This window comes from Pelodiscus sinensis, chromosome 11 (genome assembly GCF_049634645.1).
Source record: "Pelodiscus sinensis isolate JC-2024 chromosome 11, ASM4963464v1, whole genome shotgun sequence".
NCBI classification, from domain to species: Eukaryota; Metazoa; Chordata; order Testudines; family Trionychidae; genus Pelodiscus; species Pelodiscus sinensis.
The window spans coordinates 20,604,208-20,623,890 of record NC_134721.1 but is presented as its reverse complement, the minus strand read 5'-3'; the positions used below and the strand labels follow the sequence as shown (position 1 = coordinate 20,623,890).

At 40.0% G+C, this 19,683-nt stretch overlaps 2 protein-coding genes across 6 annotated transcripts in view; both read left to right on the top strand.

Moving 5' to 3' along the window:
* NR2C2 (nuclear receptor subfamily 2 group C member 2) overlaps nt 1–14,996 on the top strand; it is a 79,182-nt gene extending 64,186 nt beyond the window's left edge. For 4 of the 5 annotated variants that reach the window (XM_075938754.1, XM_075938756.1, XM_075938758.1 and 1 more), the window contains one exon: nt 962–10,131. In XM_075938754.1, the coding sequence (XP_075794869.1) occupies nt 962–1,136 (175 nt within the window). In that variant the 3' untranslated portion in view covers nt 1,137–10,131. Of the gene's footprint in view, nt 1–961 lie in introns of all 5 variants that reach the window. The other variant, XM_075938755.1, reaches the window with a different exon arrangement.
* A 140-nt stretch (nt 14,997–15,136) lies between these two features.
* MRPS25 (mitochondrial ribosomal protein S25) lies at nt 15,137–18,718 on the top strand. The gene is made up of 4 exons (XM_006132843.2): nt 15,137–15,389; nt 15,511–15,617; nt 17,520–17,607; nt 18,288–18,718. Exons 1-4 carry the CDS (start codon nt 15,256–15,258, stop codon nt 18,475–18,477), a joined length of 519 nt encoding a protein of 172 aa, XP_006132905.1. The 5' UTR covers nt 15,137–15,255; the 3' UTR covers nt 18,478–18,718.
* The last annotated feature ends 965 nt before the right edge of the window (nt 18,719–19,683 follow it).

The following is a 19,683-nucleotide window of genomic DNA, read 5'->3' as shown; positions in this document are numbered from 1 at the left end:
TGGGTGAATATAGAATACTTCCACTTCTAAATCATTTATTGCAGGCATAAAATCATGTAGATAGAGGAAAGTATTCAAATTTATGCCTACAAAAAGGGATTTCTGACATCAGTCCTTTACAAAGTCCTCACACATTTACAAGAGATGCTATATTAACAGAATTGATTCTACACAGAATTTTTTCCACAGCTAGCCATTAACTATCAACAAGTCTCTTTATTTTATTGCTGGAGGGCTGAGCCGTTATATGCTTTAAATAATTTCATCAAGAAACTCATTTATTTTAATTTTTGTCATGTGATCCTGCCAGTTTAAACACAGAAGATATGATACTGAATTATTGTAAAGTAAAACTGCTTTTAAAAAGTCAGCTGTGGTATAAGGAAGTAAAACTGCTTTTAAAAAGTCAGCTGTGGTATAAGGTTAACATCTACATATTTATATATTTTAGTCACTGTCTTTACACTTTAACAAAACATGGACTTTGGGACTAGCATAATAGGGAACAACAGACCCTTCAGAATTCCCCTTTCTTTTCAGATTTTTCTGCTTCCTTTTTATATATTCTCAAGCCACTTTTGCTATCTAGTTTGTCATTAACAAGTTGCTAGGCAACTGAGGGTGATCCTGTCTAGATTATTTGAACTAATTAAGCATTTTGCTCTTCAAAATATGAAAATGCCCTCATGATCAGAATGAGACATTGTCCTTACCAAGAAACACTTGCAAACCTGGGAATTTTAGACAGTAGACTTAAAGAACTGTGCATGTTTCATTTAATTTACAAGGTGAAAGAATAAGCATAGATACTCTTTTCACGGTAGTGAAATTAACATAAACTGCCTTTCTTCTCACTCATGAATTACTTTAATAATAAAAGCAGATCCAGCTCTTTAGAAGCACAATAGTTTAGGTTAATTTGCATTATACATTTTCATAATCTCCTGAACTTCTTTTCCAGGTTAGCCCGGATTCTAGTTCGCCTGCCAGCACTTAGACTGATGAGCTCTAGTATTACAGAGGAACTTTTTTTTACTGGTCTCATCGGAAATGTTCCGATTGACAGCATAATCCCATATATCCTCAAAATGGAAACTGCAGAGTATAATGGTCAAATAACTGGCACGTCTGCATAATGGGAACAATTCATCTTGATGAATCAAAGTAATTTTAATAAAACAAGTAACTACACAATTAAGAGAGATAAGTTTTAAAAAATGACATTTTGGTATGTACAAATATTTCCAACATGTTATCAGTTTCCTACCAGACTGCTCCTTGTCTATTTATCTCCAATGACAAAGTATAAAAAGCTATTCAAACACTTCCTACTAGGACCCTTTCTGCCATAAGGAGTGTTTTGATGCCTTTCATTCAAAAGGCTATAGATTACTGAACATACTTTTAATGTGCTTTGTATTTAGAAATTATTAATGGGCAAAAATAGAGTTTTATAATGTCAGAGATTAGTATTAAAATTGCTAAAAGAAGAACAGTATGTATATATTTAATTTTTCCTTGGAATTAAGATCTAATAATTACCAGGGTATAATGATATTAGCACTTTCTAAGCACTTGTCACATCGATAATGTCATCAACATTCTACATATGAGCAGGACAAATGGAAAAATGCATATGTTTTTGGTCAAAAAGCTATTGATTTCTGTGAAGGCTACAGGGAGACAATCATTCGTACTACAAAAAATTGCTATTAGTAATGTTATGCATTTAATGGTAACATGGAACTTTAAAGCAAATTTCCACACTGTTAGCATTAAACTGCTAAATTATTGAAAATGTGGTTTATTTGACAAAAGTATAATGACTACAGTATAAATAGCAACATTAACAAATGCTACAGAAATTGCTCAAATTGGAAGGTAGAATTTCTTGCCGTAGTAATGATGAAAATTTCAGCTTCCTTAAAGTTTAAATTCCAACCTGGAATAGAACACAGTCATGATAGATATTATTCCATCAGTATGCCTTTTGATTGTGGGAAAAATCAGTCATTAACTGGCAGGGAAGCAATCCTTTCAACTAGAGTCTTGCAGTCTATGCTCTCTATACTTTTTATATTTCCAAATTCATTCCTTCTCTCTTCAGCCCTAAATGACCCTCACCATCATAGGAGCCAAAGGGGATGGTTATGACTATGGTAAAGCCCATAATGCTGTTGTAAGCTAAAGGGATAAGTGCACAATATGAGGTTTTCTTCCATCCCCAGAGACTAAGAAGCCTGTCTTCTGCAGTGTTCCCTATCCTGATTCCATTCTAAATTGGCGTGTCAGCCAGGTTTTTTATATTCATTCATATGCAGTTACAGTTAATGACCGATTGTTTGGAGTTAAAATATTAAACTATCTTTGTTTTTATCTTGGGTAGTAACCTACAAGTTGTTTTCTAGGATTGGCCTGTTCCTGCTAATATTTCATTAATTTTAATGTAAAATATTTATTTTAATATTAACACAGAATATTTTAAACAATCAAAATTCATAAAAAGCATTTTGTCAGAAGAGTTATATCTTCATTGAGCTGATTCTTGCTTATTACATACATTCATTAATTACTTTAATGAATTTCTTGGCAGTGTCATTTTCTACTTGCATACTTGTGTGTGACAAAAATATAAATAATGAGTTCAGCATTTTTTTGTTTCTGGTATTGACATCGATTTAGAAACATTCCAGAAGGGTTGGTTGCTCTCTCTCAAGGGTCTGAGCTATAGCCAAAGGATTTTAAGCAACTCCAGGTTAGCCTATTAATGTATTATCAAGTCCTGTCTTGGTACAATTCACATCTGATGTAAGTATCTCATTTGTAACACTCATTCTGACAAGTACAACTATGTGATTTTAGATCATATGTACATTAAATTCAGTTGCATTCACCATCTTTATAACATTCAGAAACCTTGGTTCTCAAAAAGGGTGGTATAGACAGAATGCAGAGCAAAGGCAGACATCTGAAGTATTGCACCATCTTCTTCCTAGGCTTTTATTATAGTAAATGAAGTGACAAAAGGCCCTACGTTTTGAACTTCCTTAGGCCAACTGGAATGCAGACCTAAGCCTTAGCCATTATATTATAGTATCACTACTTGCAGGGTTGTGTCAGCGCTTCCAACATAAAACCCCTGTTTAAAGGGTTTATTTGTTGGTCTTAGAAATTAGTTGCAGTCTGAATTTTAACATATAAGGTACTTGCCTTGGAAACAGAATTTCAAAGAAAAGTTATAGCCCTTTTCTGTGCAAATGTGAATGTTACAGGTTTACTGTTTTGCTTGTTCATTTAAAAATTTAGAGTACACATTAAACTGTTTTTGTAGGGGGTTAATTGCAGATTAGCAACTGATGTAACTTAATCACTTGTAATATTTAGTAAAAATTATTCCAGCAGTCAAATAAGCATTGCTGGAGAAGTGTGAAATATTCATAACCAAAAAATATACAAAACCAATTTTATTGTAAGTTTGAGATCATTTTCATAAACATGTTGAACATGTACATTTCTCAAGTAAAGGGTCTCCTTTGCTAGTAAAGATGAGCACAGATTTGAGTAAAAATGGCTTCTGTGTTGAAAACATGCAAAAATTTGATTGTTTTTTTTCATTGTGAAAATAGTCATTTTGAAAAAGAAAACCCACATAAAGCTAAGCTGTCGAGCAAAATTTATGCATTAAATTTTATAAATAAAAAATGGTGAATTTCACACAGCTCAGTTAACATGTATAGAATGCATTCTGTAAACATAGGGCTATACCATTTGTACATTATTCTGCAGGTAGTCTCATGGACTTACGTAAGACTTGCGTAGAATAAAATGATACTTAGCGTGAGTGTGGGTATTGCCATCGGGCCCATACTTACGGTTTACTTTTTAAAAGTGTAAATGCATTTAAGGATAGTGTGAAGCAGTTCCATAATTAAACTTTTTATTTTAAAACCTTAAATTACCACCTTTAAACTATGAAGACTCTGTTCATGTAGCATCATTGTCATGGTTTGTGAGACCCAAACTAACCTAGCCCCCATGTAATTAAAAAATGTTTTCTCTGAACATACGTTATTTTGATTCTAAGACAAGCAGTTTAGATGGTAGAAGTTTGGACAGCAGATAGTGGATCTCACAGCTTAGGAGATATTCAGGTTCCCAGCTATTTGAATACAAGTTACAGATAACAGGATAGGTGTGAATAATAAGCTTCAGGCTTCTTTTTTCACATGCTGTTCAAGAGCTATAATTAACACTGAGCCAAGGAATTGGTATGCTTTACAGTAGGTCTACTCAACTCTGGAAGCTCCGGGGGCCACAATGATACTCACAGCACATGCTGAGGGCTGCAACTTAAGTGTGATTGCATATACATGCAAATATATATGTAAATATACGCAAATAGCTTATTTCACACTGACGGGCATGAATACAAAGATTACGGCAAGACTACACAACATGCAGATCCCATTTAAGTCAGTTCTGCTAATATTAGTACAATTCAATATTTACTCTATTTCTACCAATATGACAGCACTTTTAATGAGCAATGACAGTCCAGGAATTTAACTTCTAAAACGCATATCAATAGAAGATCATTATATTGACTTTTTTGTTTTGACTCCCACCTGTGGGCCACGTGTTGAGCCCCATGTAAACCCAAACTGCACAGCGAGCCGTAAAGAAACGTCCCACAGGCTGCATGTGGCCCCCTGGCCATGTGTTGAGTAGCCCTGCTTTACAGAGAGCAATGCTGTAAAACAGTCATTTACAATATTATTGGCCTATTAAAAAGTATGAGCCAAACTCCAGTGTGGTGTGGCTTTTTTACACCAAACCACTGAGATAATCTAGCTGTGAAGCCATCTCTCCTGGCTCCAGAAGGACTATCCTAATATAAGGCTAATCTACCAGAAGCATAGAACTGATTTATGCTATTCCAGCCACCTATTACTGGGATAGCAGGGGGGAAAGGCATGGCTTGGGACAGTGGGGCATAACCAAGTTGTTCCTGTATTATTCTAATCATTGGCCATATTTTCAGCTCCTTGTTCCCATTGTAACTCTTGTGCTCCTTTAATATAGCTCAGGAAATTAGCTTCATACAGCAGCTTCCAAGATCATAAGAGTGTAAAGGTAAACTTTGTCAACTTTGCACACCATTGAATAAAACTCTTCACAGATTGGCTGCCACATAGGACCTGATCCTCTATGTTCAGACAGTAAATTCCTTGCCTATGTTATTAGTAATGCACTTGATTGTTAAAATTGAAAGCATATTACAAACGTTATTTTTCTGCCATTTATTGGCTTGTTTATGTGCATTTTTGTATTGTAAATATAGATTGGGAATATTTTTGTTTTTCTTTTGAAATAATGACAATTATTGGAAACATTTGTGTTAATGTTAAATTTGGTAAAAATTTAGTATTGCAAAGCTAATTGTGTGGCCAAATTTGACCTTGCAAAATTAGGAGCCAAAGTAACAAAGCCTGATAGTGATTCTAGAAAACCTTGCATCCAACTAAAGTTCCTGCTACTCTCTCTGATTATCTTCAAAACCTGCTAAAGTCTCATTGTGCTGCTTTCAAACGTAAATTGTTTTTCAGTGTCATGGTGGATCTAGTTTGACCATCCATATATAGCAGTAAGACAGTTCATACAAAAACTCTCTGTTGGCTGATATTGTTCTGAATGCAGTGAGTGATAATAGTCCAATAACTCCCAAAGCTGTTGACTATCAGGATATGCTGTCTGTTTTCCCATTCTTTCAAGAAAAAATATGAGTTTGGAGTTTGTATGTGAGTATAAAGGAATGGTTATTGGCAATTACAAAAGGTTAATTTGAGTAAGCAATATTTGGTTATTTTTAAAAGATTTTTAATTGTTTTTATTGTATATGAACCTAAAACAAACCGATATATTTAAAATATCTAAATAAGAGCAATTCTCCTTAGTTACACTGACTGGTCAAACTACAATCAGAACTAAGATTAGATTATTTTCCTTTCCCTTCAACTATTCGTAGATTAGAACTCACCCTTGGAAGCCAGTGGCGTTACTCTGATATAAAACTGGTGGATGGGACAGAAGAAACTGAGCCCAGATCTTTAGCTACGATACACAAATCCAGATTTTGATTAATCTTTAAATGGTTAGAATGTAGACAATGGTTAATTTATATGCAGCAGAAAACTGATTGCTAGCCAATGGAAGTTTTGGCTGGCTGCGTAGTCACAGATGGCAAGACTCGTCATTGACCTCCAGCCCCCTTGCACCATCGTTCCTGACACAGATGGGGTATAAGGCAGGCATAAAGTTTACCAATGAATAGCATTAGCTCAAGAAGGCTTCTATGTCAGCAGCAGAGATGGGTTTCCTCTCCCCTCACCCCTAGAAGCCTTTCGCTCAGGGTGTGTTCTGGAGTATATTGGGGTACGAGGAGGCATAGCCAGAGCACTCCTTGTTCAAAGAGCTGACTGACAATGCCACTGTGAATGGGTTTCAGCAAGGAAGAGGGGAGCCTGCCAAGCTAGGCTTCATCTACATTGCAAGCTTCTTGCGCAAGAACCTTTTGCAGAAGAGATCTTCCGCAAAAACTTCTTGCACAAGAGCGCGTCCACACTGCCATGTGCTTTTGCGCAAGACAGCGTCCACGCTGTCATGAGCTCTTGCACAAGAAAGCTCAGATGGGCATTCACAGAATGACCATCAAAGCACCTGTGCTTTTTCCAATGGGTTTCTTGCGGAAGAAACTTGTTGTCCATCCACACATGCCTTTTTGCACAAGAGCTCTTGAGCAAAAAGGCGTATTCCCCATAGAAAGAGGAATAACTCTCGTGCAAAAAGCCCTGTCTTCTGACAATCTACTGTACTTTGTCTTGAGCAAAAATATGCTTCTAGTGTGGATGGCCATTTATGCACAAAAACTATCCAGTATAGATGTAGCCCTAAAGATTCACTTATAGCAAGGGCAGATCAGGAACACCCTTCTGCAATAGTGACAGCAATGGGATACCCAATATCAGATAATGCAGAAGTTAATATTGGTATGTGTACACACACACACACACACACACACACACACTTCAAGCAACCCTTTTAACAAACTAGATTCTCAGAACTGTGCTGATATCTCTGCCATTCTCAATTACATTTAAGGTACCACTGACATAAACAAGAAATTAACAGGTATTATAGTTCCAATCTTGGTACCAGCTGCTCATTGCTGACATTGTGGGATGTCCGAACATACACAGGGAAACAGGCAAAAACATAGAAGTATGCTCCAAGGCCGAATTAAAATGCAGATTGTTCAGCAACTACTTGCAGGTTCAAATCTCCCTATAGGCAAAAGATTTTCCTTCTTCCTCTCTTACCTCTGGAAAAGCAGAGAGATGGGGAGAAAAGCTTCAAGTAGCCTCAGGTAATTTCAGAATTTAATTCCAGGAGTGCATCAGACCAGCCTTATAGCAGCAGTATGATGGTAGATACACTTACTGTGATAGTAGCAGAGAACATCTGCTATGATAATACATCTTTGTACATAGATGTAGAAGCAAACATAGCTTCTTTTGCTGGCTCTTTCACACACAACAGGGAGGCGTCAGAGTTACTAGACATAGAACGATAACCTGAGTAATAGAAATGTTAATGTTGCACAGGGGGCATTATTAAGAGTGAGAAGTGAAAAAAATCAAAAGCTGTTTTATATTGTGTGTTTGATATTCCCCTCTTTAATTCTGGAGTTGCTGTGTCATTTGAAAAGTCTTTTTTATAGGGCTGTCAAGCCTCTTCAAAATAAGGCTAGGCTTATTGTTTTACTAAAAGTGCCCCAATTCCCCTTTTTAGCCTGTGTTATCAAACTCACCTTAATAGGTATCAGTATTAAATGTGAAATTATTTTGTAAACATTTAAAATGTTAGTCTTAATGAAGATGGAAGTTAAAACTAAATACACATACAAATTTTTTTTAAAAAGTTAATGAAATATATCAGAATTGGAAAGCACTATTGCCTATAATTGCTTTATTTAAGACTTTCTCTTTGTTGTGAAATCGGTACTGTATTTATCATAAAAAATATTCATGTCAGTAAATCAGTGTTCCATATTTCCCAATGTCTGTCATTACTTGGGTGAAGTGAAGGCTTTGAAAATGGATTATTATGATTTTTAAATTCAAGCTTTTCCTCCCCCATCCTTTTTTTAAATACTGTTTTCTTTATACCATCTACCATTGTGTATTTCTGGATGTTTACTAATAGAGCTCACTCATGGAGCTAATGCATATATGTACATAGTTGTATGTTTGTGTGTATGAATGTGTTTATATATCTAATATATTATGTACAGCATATCTACAGTGTATTTGTACAGATACATAGCCATGTATACACCCTTTTCATATGTTAAAAGAAAGTTTATTATTAAGTTGCTAATCGAGGGCTTCCTAGTTTTCATTTCTTGATCCAGTATTGGCCCTGCCTTAAGCAGGCTCAGCTCCATTAACTTCAGTAGGATTCTACCTATTTTTAAACCAAGGCTGAATGTGACACTTTTGTCTTCAGTACAGTTTAAAAATTTCCAGTTTGAGGTTTTCAGGTTATTTTCTCAGTGGTGGGTAGGAATCATCCAACTGAGAGCTAGTAGAATCTACCATTTCCAAGCAAAAACATGAAAAAAAAATATTCCCCTATATTCTTGATCGACACAGAGGGGCTTTTCTAGCTTTCTCAGAGAGTTCTATTTGTAAACTTTTAAAGTGATTTCTTTAAGTCTCCAGCAGTGGCTAATTAAAAAAAAAAAAAAAAAAAGGTTACAATATATCTTTGGACTATATCCTGAAAAATAAAGTAAAAGTCATAACAGTCATGTCTTTAGGGGTGTAAAATCCTGTATAATTGATTAACTGTTTAACCAGTTAACCCAGTGGTCCCCAACCTTTTGGGGCTGCCGGGTGCCCGGGGGCAGCACTGCGCATGTGCCGCGCGCCTGGGGCAGGGGCTGCGCATGCACTGGGTGCCTGGGGTGCAAGAATGGCTCGGGCCGGTCCTGGTCACTAGGTGGGCACACATAAATGCCCCAGCGGGCGCCATGGCACCTGTGGGCACCATGTTGGGGACCACTGAGTTAACCGATTAAAGGGTCATGGGTCTGGGGTCTGCTCCAGCCCCACTAGGCTGGAGCAGCTCCCTTGCTGCCATGGCTAAGCTGGAGTGGCCCAGCCACCAAAAGCAGAGGCTGCTCCAGCCCAGCCCTCTCTGTGGCAGGCCTGGGCAGAGCATCCCTGCCTGCAGAGTGTCTGGGTTCGCCACAGACAGAGACTGCTCCAGACACTGTAGCAGCCCATGTCCACAGCAGGCCCCCCATGGGACTAGAGCATTCCCCTCCCCATGGCAGACACCCACCAGTTAACCAGAACCGATAAGCATTACCTGTTAAGGGGTCTGCTAGCTAGTTAACCAGCTAACTGATTAACTTTTACATCTCTACATATCATAGAGTTCAAGGTCAGAAGGGTTCACCACGTTATCTAATATGACTTCATTTATTTTATAGACCAGCATCTGCACACTAAATCCAACAACCGAAATTAAACCAAAGTATTACAACCCACAGGAATCTAAACTGTTGTGTACCATAAGCAAAAAATAGGTGGGACTAAGGAACAGGGAACCAATTTAGTGAGATATACCCAGATAATCTTAGCAAGCGATATGTATCCACATACTGCAAAGGGAGGCAAAGAATCCTAAAGGTCACTATCAGTTGTTCCTGGGAGGAAATTCCTTTTTCACAGCCAAATCATACTCATGGTTCACATGTATCCTGTCATCAGCCCACACACTCATACCTCTCACTTCCTATGTTACTTCCAACAGATGAGCCCTCAGCTTGTTGCAGAATTCTTGATACTTTGTCCCTAAATGCATGACCTAGCATTCTGTACTATTGAATTTCATCCCATTTCTGTCACTCCTGTCTTCCAGGTCACCCGGATCTTCCTGTTTACATATTCCATTCCTCCTCTGTATTGACGATGCCTCCCAACTTTGTGGTGTAAAATTTCAGGTTTCAGTATGCTACACTGTTTATATGGAAATTGGAATTAGAGTGAGGTTCAGGTTTAAACTGAATTCCTCTACATGATAGTCCTTGTTTCTATTGCAGAAGGGCAGAGAGGAATGTGCTAAAACAGTCTCCATACATGCTCTTATTTCTACAAAAATAGAAATCAGTGGCAATTAGATTGAAGGAAATGATCAATCAGAACTACGTAAGGGTACCGAATTTCAATATAAGTTTCCAGTTTCAATGTTGTTTTCTTCAGTAGTTTAAAAAATAAAACAGCTTCAGTTAGCTGTGCAAGTAACATTCAGTTATAGAAATTAAATGCTCAAAAAACTGAACAATTACATTCTTACCAATAAAGATATGAGAGCTCCCCCTGTTAATAAAGAATTTCTGAATTTAATTTTTCTCTGATAATATAATCATTTTTGCAGAAGGCTCTTCATGTATTTCCAAGTTAATTGAAAGGAAAATTAATAAGATCTACTGACCTCTCGGTAAATGAAGTGGTGAAAATATTCTCCCTTAGAATAATTTTGTGCATATCATGGGCCCCAATCTTTGAACACTCCCTTTGCCATTTGAAATCAAAGGGAACGCTTCACACATGTAAGCTTTCACAGAATCAGGACCTTGGTTGTAAAGTGTTTGCTGGGAAGAATACTAAGAATGTGTTCTTTTTTTGCCATGCTGTTTAATAAATATATGTAGACATTGTTTTAAATATTGACTTTATGAAACATCCATCTTTTTAACATTTCAAGCCTGATTTCTGAGGCCTTGTGCATGTAAAAAAGTCCCATCAATGGGCACATTTCTTGCATGACTTGGCCCTTCCTTAGTGTTATGACAATCATACCATTTGAATATTATTGCTTTTCTGTTAAAAATAGAATGGCAACCTTAATGTTTTTATTATTGCTTTTCTGTTGAAAACAGAATGGCAACCTTAATGTTTTTAAATGCTTTTTCATTTCATTAACATATTTTAAGGTTAAGAAATGGATTGGGGTGTTGTTGAGCACTGCAGCCATTTCAAAGACTAATAATTAAACCATGAATTTTAAAAAGAATGCCCATAATCTAGGATTGAAGGTTTATGGAACTCATAAGTTTGATTTTCCTCTTTTGAAATATAAAATGTGCTTAAATATAAATATGGATGAAATATGATCTGTACTATCTTGCAGGAACTACAGGATGCGAAATGAGCTTTCTGTATTGATCACAGATGGCCAAATTCATTCCCTTGGGGATGCTCTGCTCCTCTTAGTAATTGGCTTGTTGCATATAAAAAACTCTGTTCCTAGAAACATCTACTATTGCAAAGAAGGCACAGATCCATTTTAAGAATTTGTTTTACAATTTGGACTTTAAAAATGGGAATTAATAGAGTTCAAGTTAGAGGTGGAGAATATCTTTTAGAAAAATGTTAGAGCATATTTATTTTTTATCATCCATGAAATTAAGTTCAAGTTCTAGAATATTTTTCAATAATCCATCTGTTTTCCAAAATATATAGTAAGCCAGACAGCTTTATAGTTGAACTACACATTTTTCATTGTATAATTGTATGTATTTGGCATACCTACAAGGTCTGAACTCTTTTATAAAGATACCCCATCTGTTACAAAAGGAATTGTCTACTATAGTTCCTTGGGATGTTTTTTGGAACTCTCTGTTCTTCATTGTTTAGGAAACTGTTTATGCCATTATTTTTTAATTTCAGGTTTAAAACCTATTAAAGCTGTTGCTTTCTCACACCTTTGTGAAATCAGCTTTGTATGTGTGATGGCATTTAAAAATAATAGCATGAGTTTTTTAATCTGAATTTTATATCTAATCAATGTCTTCAGTCATGAAGAGGAAATTTGCATTGTTGTGTTTGTATATAGAGTATTGCAGTGCATGAATTAGCTTATGCATTTTATTAAATGCTGTTTAAATGTGGCATTATATTGTTGTGGCTTAATACTACTTCCTAAATGAGGTTTATACTATTAAAGTGAATTACAAACCTAAATGTATCTTTGATTTTTATAATTATTTTTTTTAATCGGGGTGATCATTTCATATTCATGCCAAAATTTCAGTTTTACCTGTTTCCTTTTTGTCACACTCTCTGGAGTGACATGCTAACCGTGGGTGCTAATCTTAGGGCAGACTGTCAAAAGTAGAGCAGAGACCCCAAACAGTGGCATGTTTTATAACTAGATTTCAACAACCCATTTACAAATGTGAGTTCCTAGATCACTGTAAAAGTCTTAACATAGAGTCCTCTTGGGCTCTCCAGTCTGTCTTGACTTTCAATGGTCGTTTACACCAAAAATATAAAAAAAAATATTCAGGTGGCTTCCAATCCAAGACCAGTTACCTTCCCCTGATCAATTTGTGCCTTATACTTCACCCCAAAGATGATGCCTCTAGCCACTCCTGTAATAAACAAACTAAAGGTTTAACAACTAATAGAAAGAAATCAGGGAGTCAGTGGGGACTGCTTCGGGGAGGGACACAAGAGGGGCACTGGTCATGTGACTGCCCCACGCGACTCCTCCCCATACCACCCCTAACCTGAAAGAGGGCCCTACCTCTTCCTATCCCCATCTTGCCACCATTCTGCCCCAGGCCCTGCCTCCACCTGCGCTACCCACACTTAACCTTGTCACTCAAGTCCCGTCGCCTGAGCAATGCATTCTTCAGGACTAGTGGGGTGCCCTCTGCACTCACCAGCAATGGTGGCAGAAGTGGAGTGACCCAGAATCAGCCTGCTCTGCTCCACTCCGCCAGCTCCTGGCCTCGTCGTTCCACTTCCCTATGCACTCTTCCCCCCCATCCTCTCTCCCAAACAATGCAGCTTGGAGCCAGGGGAGCAGAGTAGCCTGGGCTAGGTCACTCCACTTCCTGCTGCCATCAGTGAGTGCGGGGGCGTCCTGACCACCAAGCCCCCTACTAGTCCCCTGAGCTACATTGCTGGGGGATGAAGTTTAGTGAAGAGGTTGGAACCACCCCCACACCAGTAGCGGAAAGCAGAACACAGCAGGAAGCCAGTAGAGCAGGCTGGGCCAGATCACTAGACTCCCTCCCACTGCTGCAAGTAAGTGTGGCTGAGATTCTCCCATCAAATGATTTATTTTGAGAGATATTTACCCTTAAGAACATAAGAACTGCCATTCTGAGTCAGACCAATGGTCCACCTAGCCCAATATCATGTCTTCCCACAGTGGCCCATGCCAGATGCTGCACAGAGGAATGAACAGAACAGGGAAGTTATCAAGTGATCCATCCCCTGTACTCCCAGCTTCTGGTAACTGAAGGTTTAAAGACATCCAAAGCATGGGCTAGTATCACTTACCATCTTAGCTAACACCTATTGATAGGCTTATCTGGCATGCCTTTATCTAATTATTTTTTGATCCCTGTTATACTTTTGGTCATCACAACATCCCAGATAACGAGACATATGAAGTATTACTTCCTTTAGTTTTAAACCTGCTGCCTATTAATTTCATTGGGTGACCCCTAGTTCTTGTGTTATGTCTTGGGGTAAATGACACTCCCTTATTCACCTCTACACCATTCATGAATTTATGGACCACTATCATATTGCCCTAGTTGTCTCTTTTTCTAAGATGAATAGTTCCAGTCTTTTAATCTCTTCTTTTTAATCTCTTCTTGTACAGAAACTGTTCTATACACCTAATAATTTTCCATTGCTCTTCTCTGTACTTTTTCCAATTCTAATGTGTCATTTTTTAGATGGAATAACCAGAAATGCATGCAGTATTCAAGGTGTTGGTGTACCATTGATTCAGGTCGTGGCATTATGATATTTTCTGTTTTATAATCTTAGCCCTTTGTTAATGGCTCTTAATATTGTGTTAGTTTTTAGACTGCTTCTGCACCTCTATTGCTGTTGGGGGTTTTTCAGATAACTACCCACAAAGACTCCAAGATCTTTCTTCGGCTTGCAAGTATAATTGGTCCCTCACTTTCATGAGTACAAAATTCATTCTTCATATTTGACAATAATGGCTGTTTTGCCACTAACAAAAATGTGTATTCATGTCACATCTCAAAAAATCCCAGAAATTCAATAAATAAGCCTTTTGTGACCATATGAATACAAAGGAAAAATGAAATGCAAAATCTGGATTACTGAATGTACTTAAAATCTAATTTGAATCAATAGGACATTGTTATGAAAGGGATGCACACTGACAGATGGAAAACAGCAAGCACTATCGTTTTTTCAGTCTTAGCAGCAACTTCACTTTCCTTGTAATCCATAAACTCAGTGCCCTCTTTTGACTCTCTTCTCTCCTTTCCCGAATTCCTGTCTCCAGTTAACTCCTGTCACTTCTGTCTATGTTGGCTTTCTGTCCACCTTACAAATTCTGCATCAACATATGCTTCCATATATTCAAATTTGTCCTCTTCTGTACTATAACCATGGCTTAAACCCTTGTCTGAAACGATCCGCCTCTTGCCTTGATTGTTGTTGCTTTTTACTGACTGGTCTCCCTGCTTCCAGAATAATTTCCCTATTCTCCTACAACCAAGTTAACTCCGCCATTAATCTTGCCTTTGGTTTCAAATAACATTCAAGTTCTTCAGCCTCATTTACAAGGCCCTACATAACCCCTGCTTTCATTTCTCTTCAACGCCCGCGTACCCACCACGCTGGAGCAAGCTTTCTGTGTCGGTATTTTTAAGGCCACCAACTCCGTTTCTGCCTAGGATTAATGCCGTGGCGCCCAAGAAGTGCTCCTGTTAACGAGAGCAGGCAGCTGAACCAGTCCCACAGCAAAGGGCTAGGAAGCATTTTCCGGCCACTACATGAAGCAAACAGGTGCCCAGGAAAGCCAGGCAGGTGACTCAGGCTGCAGCGTTCCCCTGGGGCTACCTGCTCTCGACATACCCCAGGTCTTTCCTTCCTCCTGTCCCTTAGTTCGCTTCTTTCGCCCCCTCCCCTTCCTCTTCCGACCCTCGCTCCTGCAAACCCCCTTGCTGCGGCTACGCGTCCCAGCCCTGCAGCAGCCAAACTACGTCTCCCGCCGCCCTGCGCGTCAGGGGCGTGTCTCTCCGCCTCGCCCGCCGCCCTCTCCCGGCGTGCGCTGGGTGCGCGGAGCCAGGGCCGGAGCCTGCCCGTGTGCGTGCCGGCCCGGGGGGCCCCGCCAGCTGCAGCCATGCCCATGAAGGGCCGCTTCCCCATCCGCAGGACCCTGCAGTACCTGAGCCAGGGCGAGGTCGTCTTCAAGAGCTCGGTGAAGGTGCTGACTGTGAACTACAACAGCCACGGGGAGCTGAGCGAGGGGGCCAGGTGGGTGCACCCCGCTCTGCCTGGGACTGGCGCTTGCTGGGCTGGGCTGGGCTGCCGATGTCACCGCCCACCTCGGAAGGGCTGAGTGCGTCCCGCTGACTCTGGCTTTCTTCCCCCCTAGGAAATTTGTGTTTTTCAACATCCCCCAGATTCAGTACAAAAACCCCTGGGTGCAGATCATGATGTTTCGGAACATGACCCCTTCGCCATTCCTAAGGTTCTACTTAGGTAAGTGCTTGTACCTGGGAGAGCGGAGCATCCCCGTCCCCTCCACCGCCCCGGGTCACCGTGCGCCCGTTCTCCTCCCCCGCAAGCTGCTGGCTGCTCTAGCCCTGTGCAGAGATACAACTGGTATCCGCAGCCATGTCTGCATCTGCGAAAATGACCGGTGGGCAGTCACATGCGGGATGCCCATACCCACGGTTATAAAGCAGAGATCTCCAAACCTGCAGGGTTCTGCATCCCTATCAGCAAAAATGAGCTGTGTCGGGGAATGCAGATATAAAACAGATGTGCAGGGCTCTGCTTATGTTGACTGTGATTCCCAAGGCTTGCTTACAGTCGGGTGGGTAACAACAGCCTCACTCTTGTAAGGGCCTAGAGAGCAAAGGTGTTAGAGCACCCCACAGTTGTATAAGGGGCCTCACAGACTTACTGGTTCACTATTTTACTCAGATTTTTAAAAGTTCTGCAGGATTCCCTGCTTGTAGCACTTCAAATTCACTATTTTAAGCTGTAATGATTTGGTCCAGTAGCACCAAATAGTAACCATCTATGACAAGAGGGATCTTAATAAGGGCCTCACATTATATATGCCATGAATCTGTAAAACTTTCTAGTGGCTCTTTTTTGCTAGCCTATAGAAATACATGGGGTTGATGGATTATGGACATGACTTTCTAGAGAGATCCATTTATAGGAAGGCAGTGCAGCCTAAGGGATAGTGTATTGATTTGGGACTCTGCTGCTGGGTGGCCTGGGTACAAGTTGCTTCACCACAGTGCCAATGGACCATCTGAACAAGGGAAATAATGTTTACAGGGAGCTGAGTTTTACCTGCTAAGACCCACTGCAAGATCCCTTTAATAGCTTGGTATGTATTCTTGAGACTTGCATACAGAAAGGTTATTGACCAAGGAATGGGTAGGACATTGTACTGCTTTTGACTATCTTGCTCATGGGCTTTGACCCCTACCTGTCCCACCCTCAGAAAAGACAGCAGTGGGGGTATGTGTGTTCTGTGAACATTGCAAACCCAGGGGAGGCGTGTTGCTCCTGCTCCCAGCAGAGTCTTGCAGCTCCCCTTGGCTGGTTTCCAGCTAATAGGAGCTACCTGTTCTGAAGTACCCATCGCCCTGGGCTCACAGAGTCCAGAGCAGCACGCAGGGACCCAGGCTAAAAAACATGCTGGGCTGCTGGCTGGGAGCTGCCCAGGTGAGTACCTCCTGGCCAGACCCTGATTCTGGCACCCCAGCAACTTCCTCTATCCCAATCCCACATAATCCAAACCCTTTGCACCCCTTCTCCTATACCAATACCCCTTCCCAGACCCTGCACTCCATCCTACAACCATCCTCTAGGTCACAATCCTCTCTCAACCTTGCACAACCCAAGTCTCTGCATCCCCTCCTGCACTCTTACCCCAGGTCACAACCCCCTGCACTCACTTTTGCACCCCTCCAGATCAGAATTCTCTCCTGCACCAGGTCACAACTCCTGCACCCCTTCCTGCATCAGGGCACAACCACCATCCTACATCCTGCCTCCAGGTCTGAATCCTCTCTTGTACCCATACCCCCTTCTGGAACCTGTCCCAGTTCACAACCAACACCTTCATCTGAACTCCCTCTCATATCCCACATCTTCTGCACCCGAGTCCCTTATCCCAAGCTCCTTTCTGCACCCAACATCGATCCCAGACCCCGCACCACCTCTATAAATATTATGGAAGAGTACAGCCCTTAACCACTTAGCAAATCCTTGGAGTGGCCCCCCTATCAAAAATTATTGCCCACTCCTGGTCTTGCGATTGTTTTACACTTTCAAAAAATCCTTCCATTTAATGCAGAATGGTGGACACTTCTAGGCAGTCACCTGTTAATACCTGTTCTGTACCATTTTCCTCTGCAGATAGTGGTGAGCAAGTCTTGGTTGATGTGGAAGATAAAAGCAACAGAGAGATAGTGGAGCACATTAAAAAAATCTTGGGTAAAAGCGAGTAAGTACACATACATCACAAACTGAGGAGTGCTTGTCCTCTTGCTGATAAAACAGTAAGATGGAACAGTGCTAGCTGATGAGCTGAAAAGTGGATAGGGCCTCTTAACCCAGGGGTTCTCAGCCTTTCCAGATTATTGTACCCCTTTTAAGAGTTTGTTTCCACCTCACTTAGAAGTGTAGCAGCAAACTGTTACTGAACAAATGCTTTATTTACAAATCAATTAGACTATATTGTATTTTTCAGTGTGTAGCATTCAGAGCAGTATAAACAAATCATTGTCTGACATTTTAGTTTGTATGGACTGTGCTAGTGTTTATGTAACCTGTTGGAAAACAGATCTAGATGAATTGATATACCCTCTGGAAGACCTCTGAGTACTCCCAGAGGTACATGTATCCACTGATTTAGTGGTAAGAGGATCTGACCTTCCTCTCTGGCAAAGGCAAGCGTGCTATTAAAGTAAAACTTCTCCAAGCTAAGTGGGAATTCTTTCTACAAGTGTCCTGGAAAGGTGGCTTGGCTGCCAATAGCCATTACTCTGTGAAATTCTGCCCTTTTAAATTTTGGTCTATGAAAAAATGCACCACCAACCGTACTTTTTAAGCAGCAGGGAATAGGTTGGAGAAGAGAGGAAGAAATACAGCCGCCTTAATCGTTAATTTTCTTTCCTCTTCCAGGGAAACATTACAAAAAGAGGAGCAAGACAAAAAGAAGCTCTCTCATCCTGCAACCTTTGGACCCAAAAAATATCATTTGCGTGAATGTATGTGTGAAATTGAAGGCCAGATCCCCTGCCCTGGTCTAGTACCGCTGCCTAAAGAGATGACAGGCAAATTTAAAGGCACCATGAAAGAAAAACCACAATGATTTAACAGATTAGGCACTTCTGCTGCCATTCAAGATGCAGACAGTCATAGGATACAGGGTGCTTCAGTAACTGAGGCAGACTTATCAGTGTCATCTCCCTTCCTCCAACCCCTCCCCCCCCCCCAAAAAAAAACTGGTCCATTTGATTAGACGGAAATCCTTGATTCAGAGGTGGTTGGACCCACTAATGCTGGTCAGACATGTAGAAGGACATTTTTAAATAAATCTTTTTAAAACTTCAGCTTGTTTTAATTTTGGCAAGTTCCCCTATCCAGGAACGATCCTCTGTCTTATACTTGCTTATATGTGAGAGGGAGTGCTCTGCCTCAAGTTCATCTGCCTTTAATTTAAAATCTTATGTGAAAGTGAGTAGCCTTACAGTTCTGTCTGAGGAAAGCTACTGCAGCACTGACTGATGGGTTGAAAATGGATAGGGCCACTGTAACTTAAGACATGCCCTAATAGTTCTCTCCATTTGCTATATTGTAAAAGGGGACACCATCATCAGAACCAAGTAGATGTTTGTAAGGTGACAGTTCCACAAACAAGCAGACCCAGAAGTAGCCAGCTTCTGTAACTAGCTGGATGGGGAAGAAGTAATGAACTGATGAAATGGGAGGGAGGTTGCATGTTGGTGAGAGGACCCAAAGGTGAAAATCAAGCAGTAGAAACAGATTTGAGACTTCACTAAAAAGATACAGGTTACACCGAAGGTGCCTAAATATAGAGAGTCTTGAACATTGTCATGAGCCTAAGCCTACTTTTCCCCAAGTTGACTTAGGATGGATTTTCAGACTTTAGTCTAGTAGAATTGGTGGGGAAGGTGTATCTTATGCTTGCTCACCTGTATACAGATAAAATACTGTATGTTTAAGAAGAGGTACTTGCTAGTGGCAGTATTCAGTATCTTTTTTTAAATGGGTCTAAGGTGTTCTAGTATTGTAAGCAATAGTGTTACAAGAAATAAAGTACAAACTAATACAGGCCACTTTAAAAGAGTAAACCTACTCCTTAAACAATCTGGTTGCTTAAAACTGAAAGATTGAGATTGAGTCTACATAGATATATAGCTTTCTAACTGCTTTTACTAAATATATCCCATGTCCTGCTGAATGTTATTGCATAATGCAGCAGTAATTCATTGTTGTTTGCTCTAATGTGGAGGAATCACTCCAAGTTAAAGTTAGTTTGACTAGTGAGGACATG

What these genes read in the sequence shown, in the direction of transcription:
- MRPS25 (XM_006132843.2), top strand. Translation starts at nt 15,256, where the DNA reads ATGCCCATGAAGGGCCGCTTCCCCATCCGCAGGACCCTGCAGTACCTG. An exon ending in ATTCCTAAGGTTCTACTTAG is followed by an intron (nt 15,618 to 17,519) that starts GTAAGTGCTTGT and finishes TTTCCTCTGCAG; the next exon opens with ATAGTGGTGAGCAAGTCTTG. An exon ending in AAAATCTTGGGTAAAAGCGA is followed by an intron (nt 17,608 to 18,287) that starts GTAAGTACACAT and finishes TTCCTCTTCCAG; the next exon opens with GGAAACATTACAAAAAGAGG.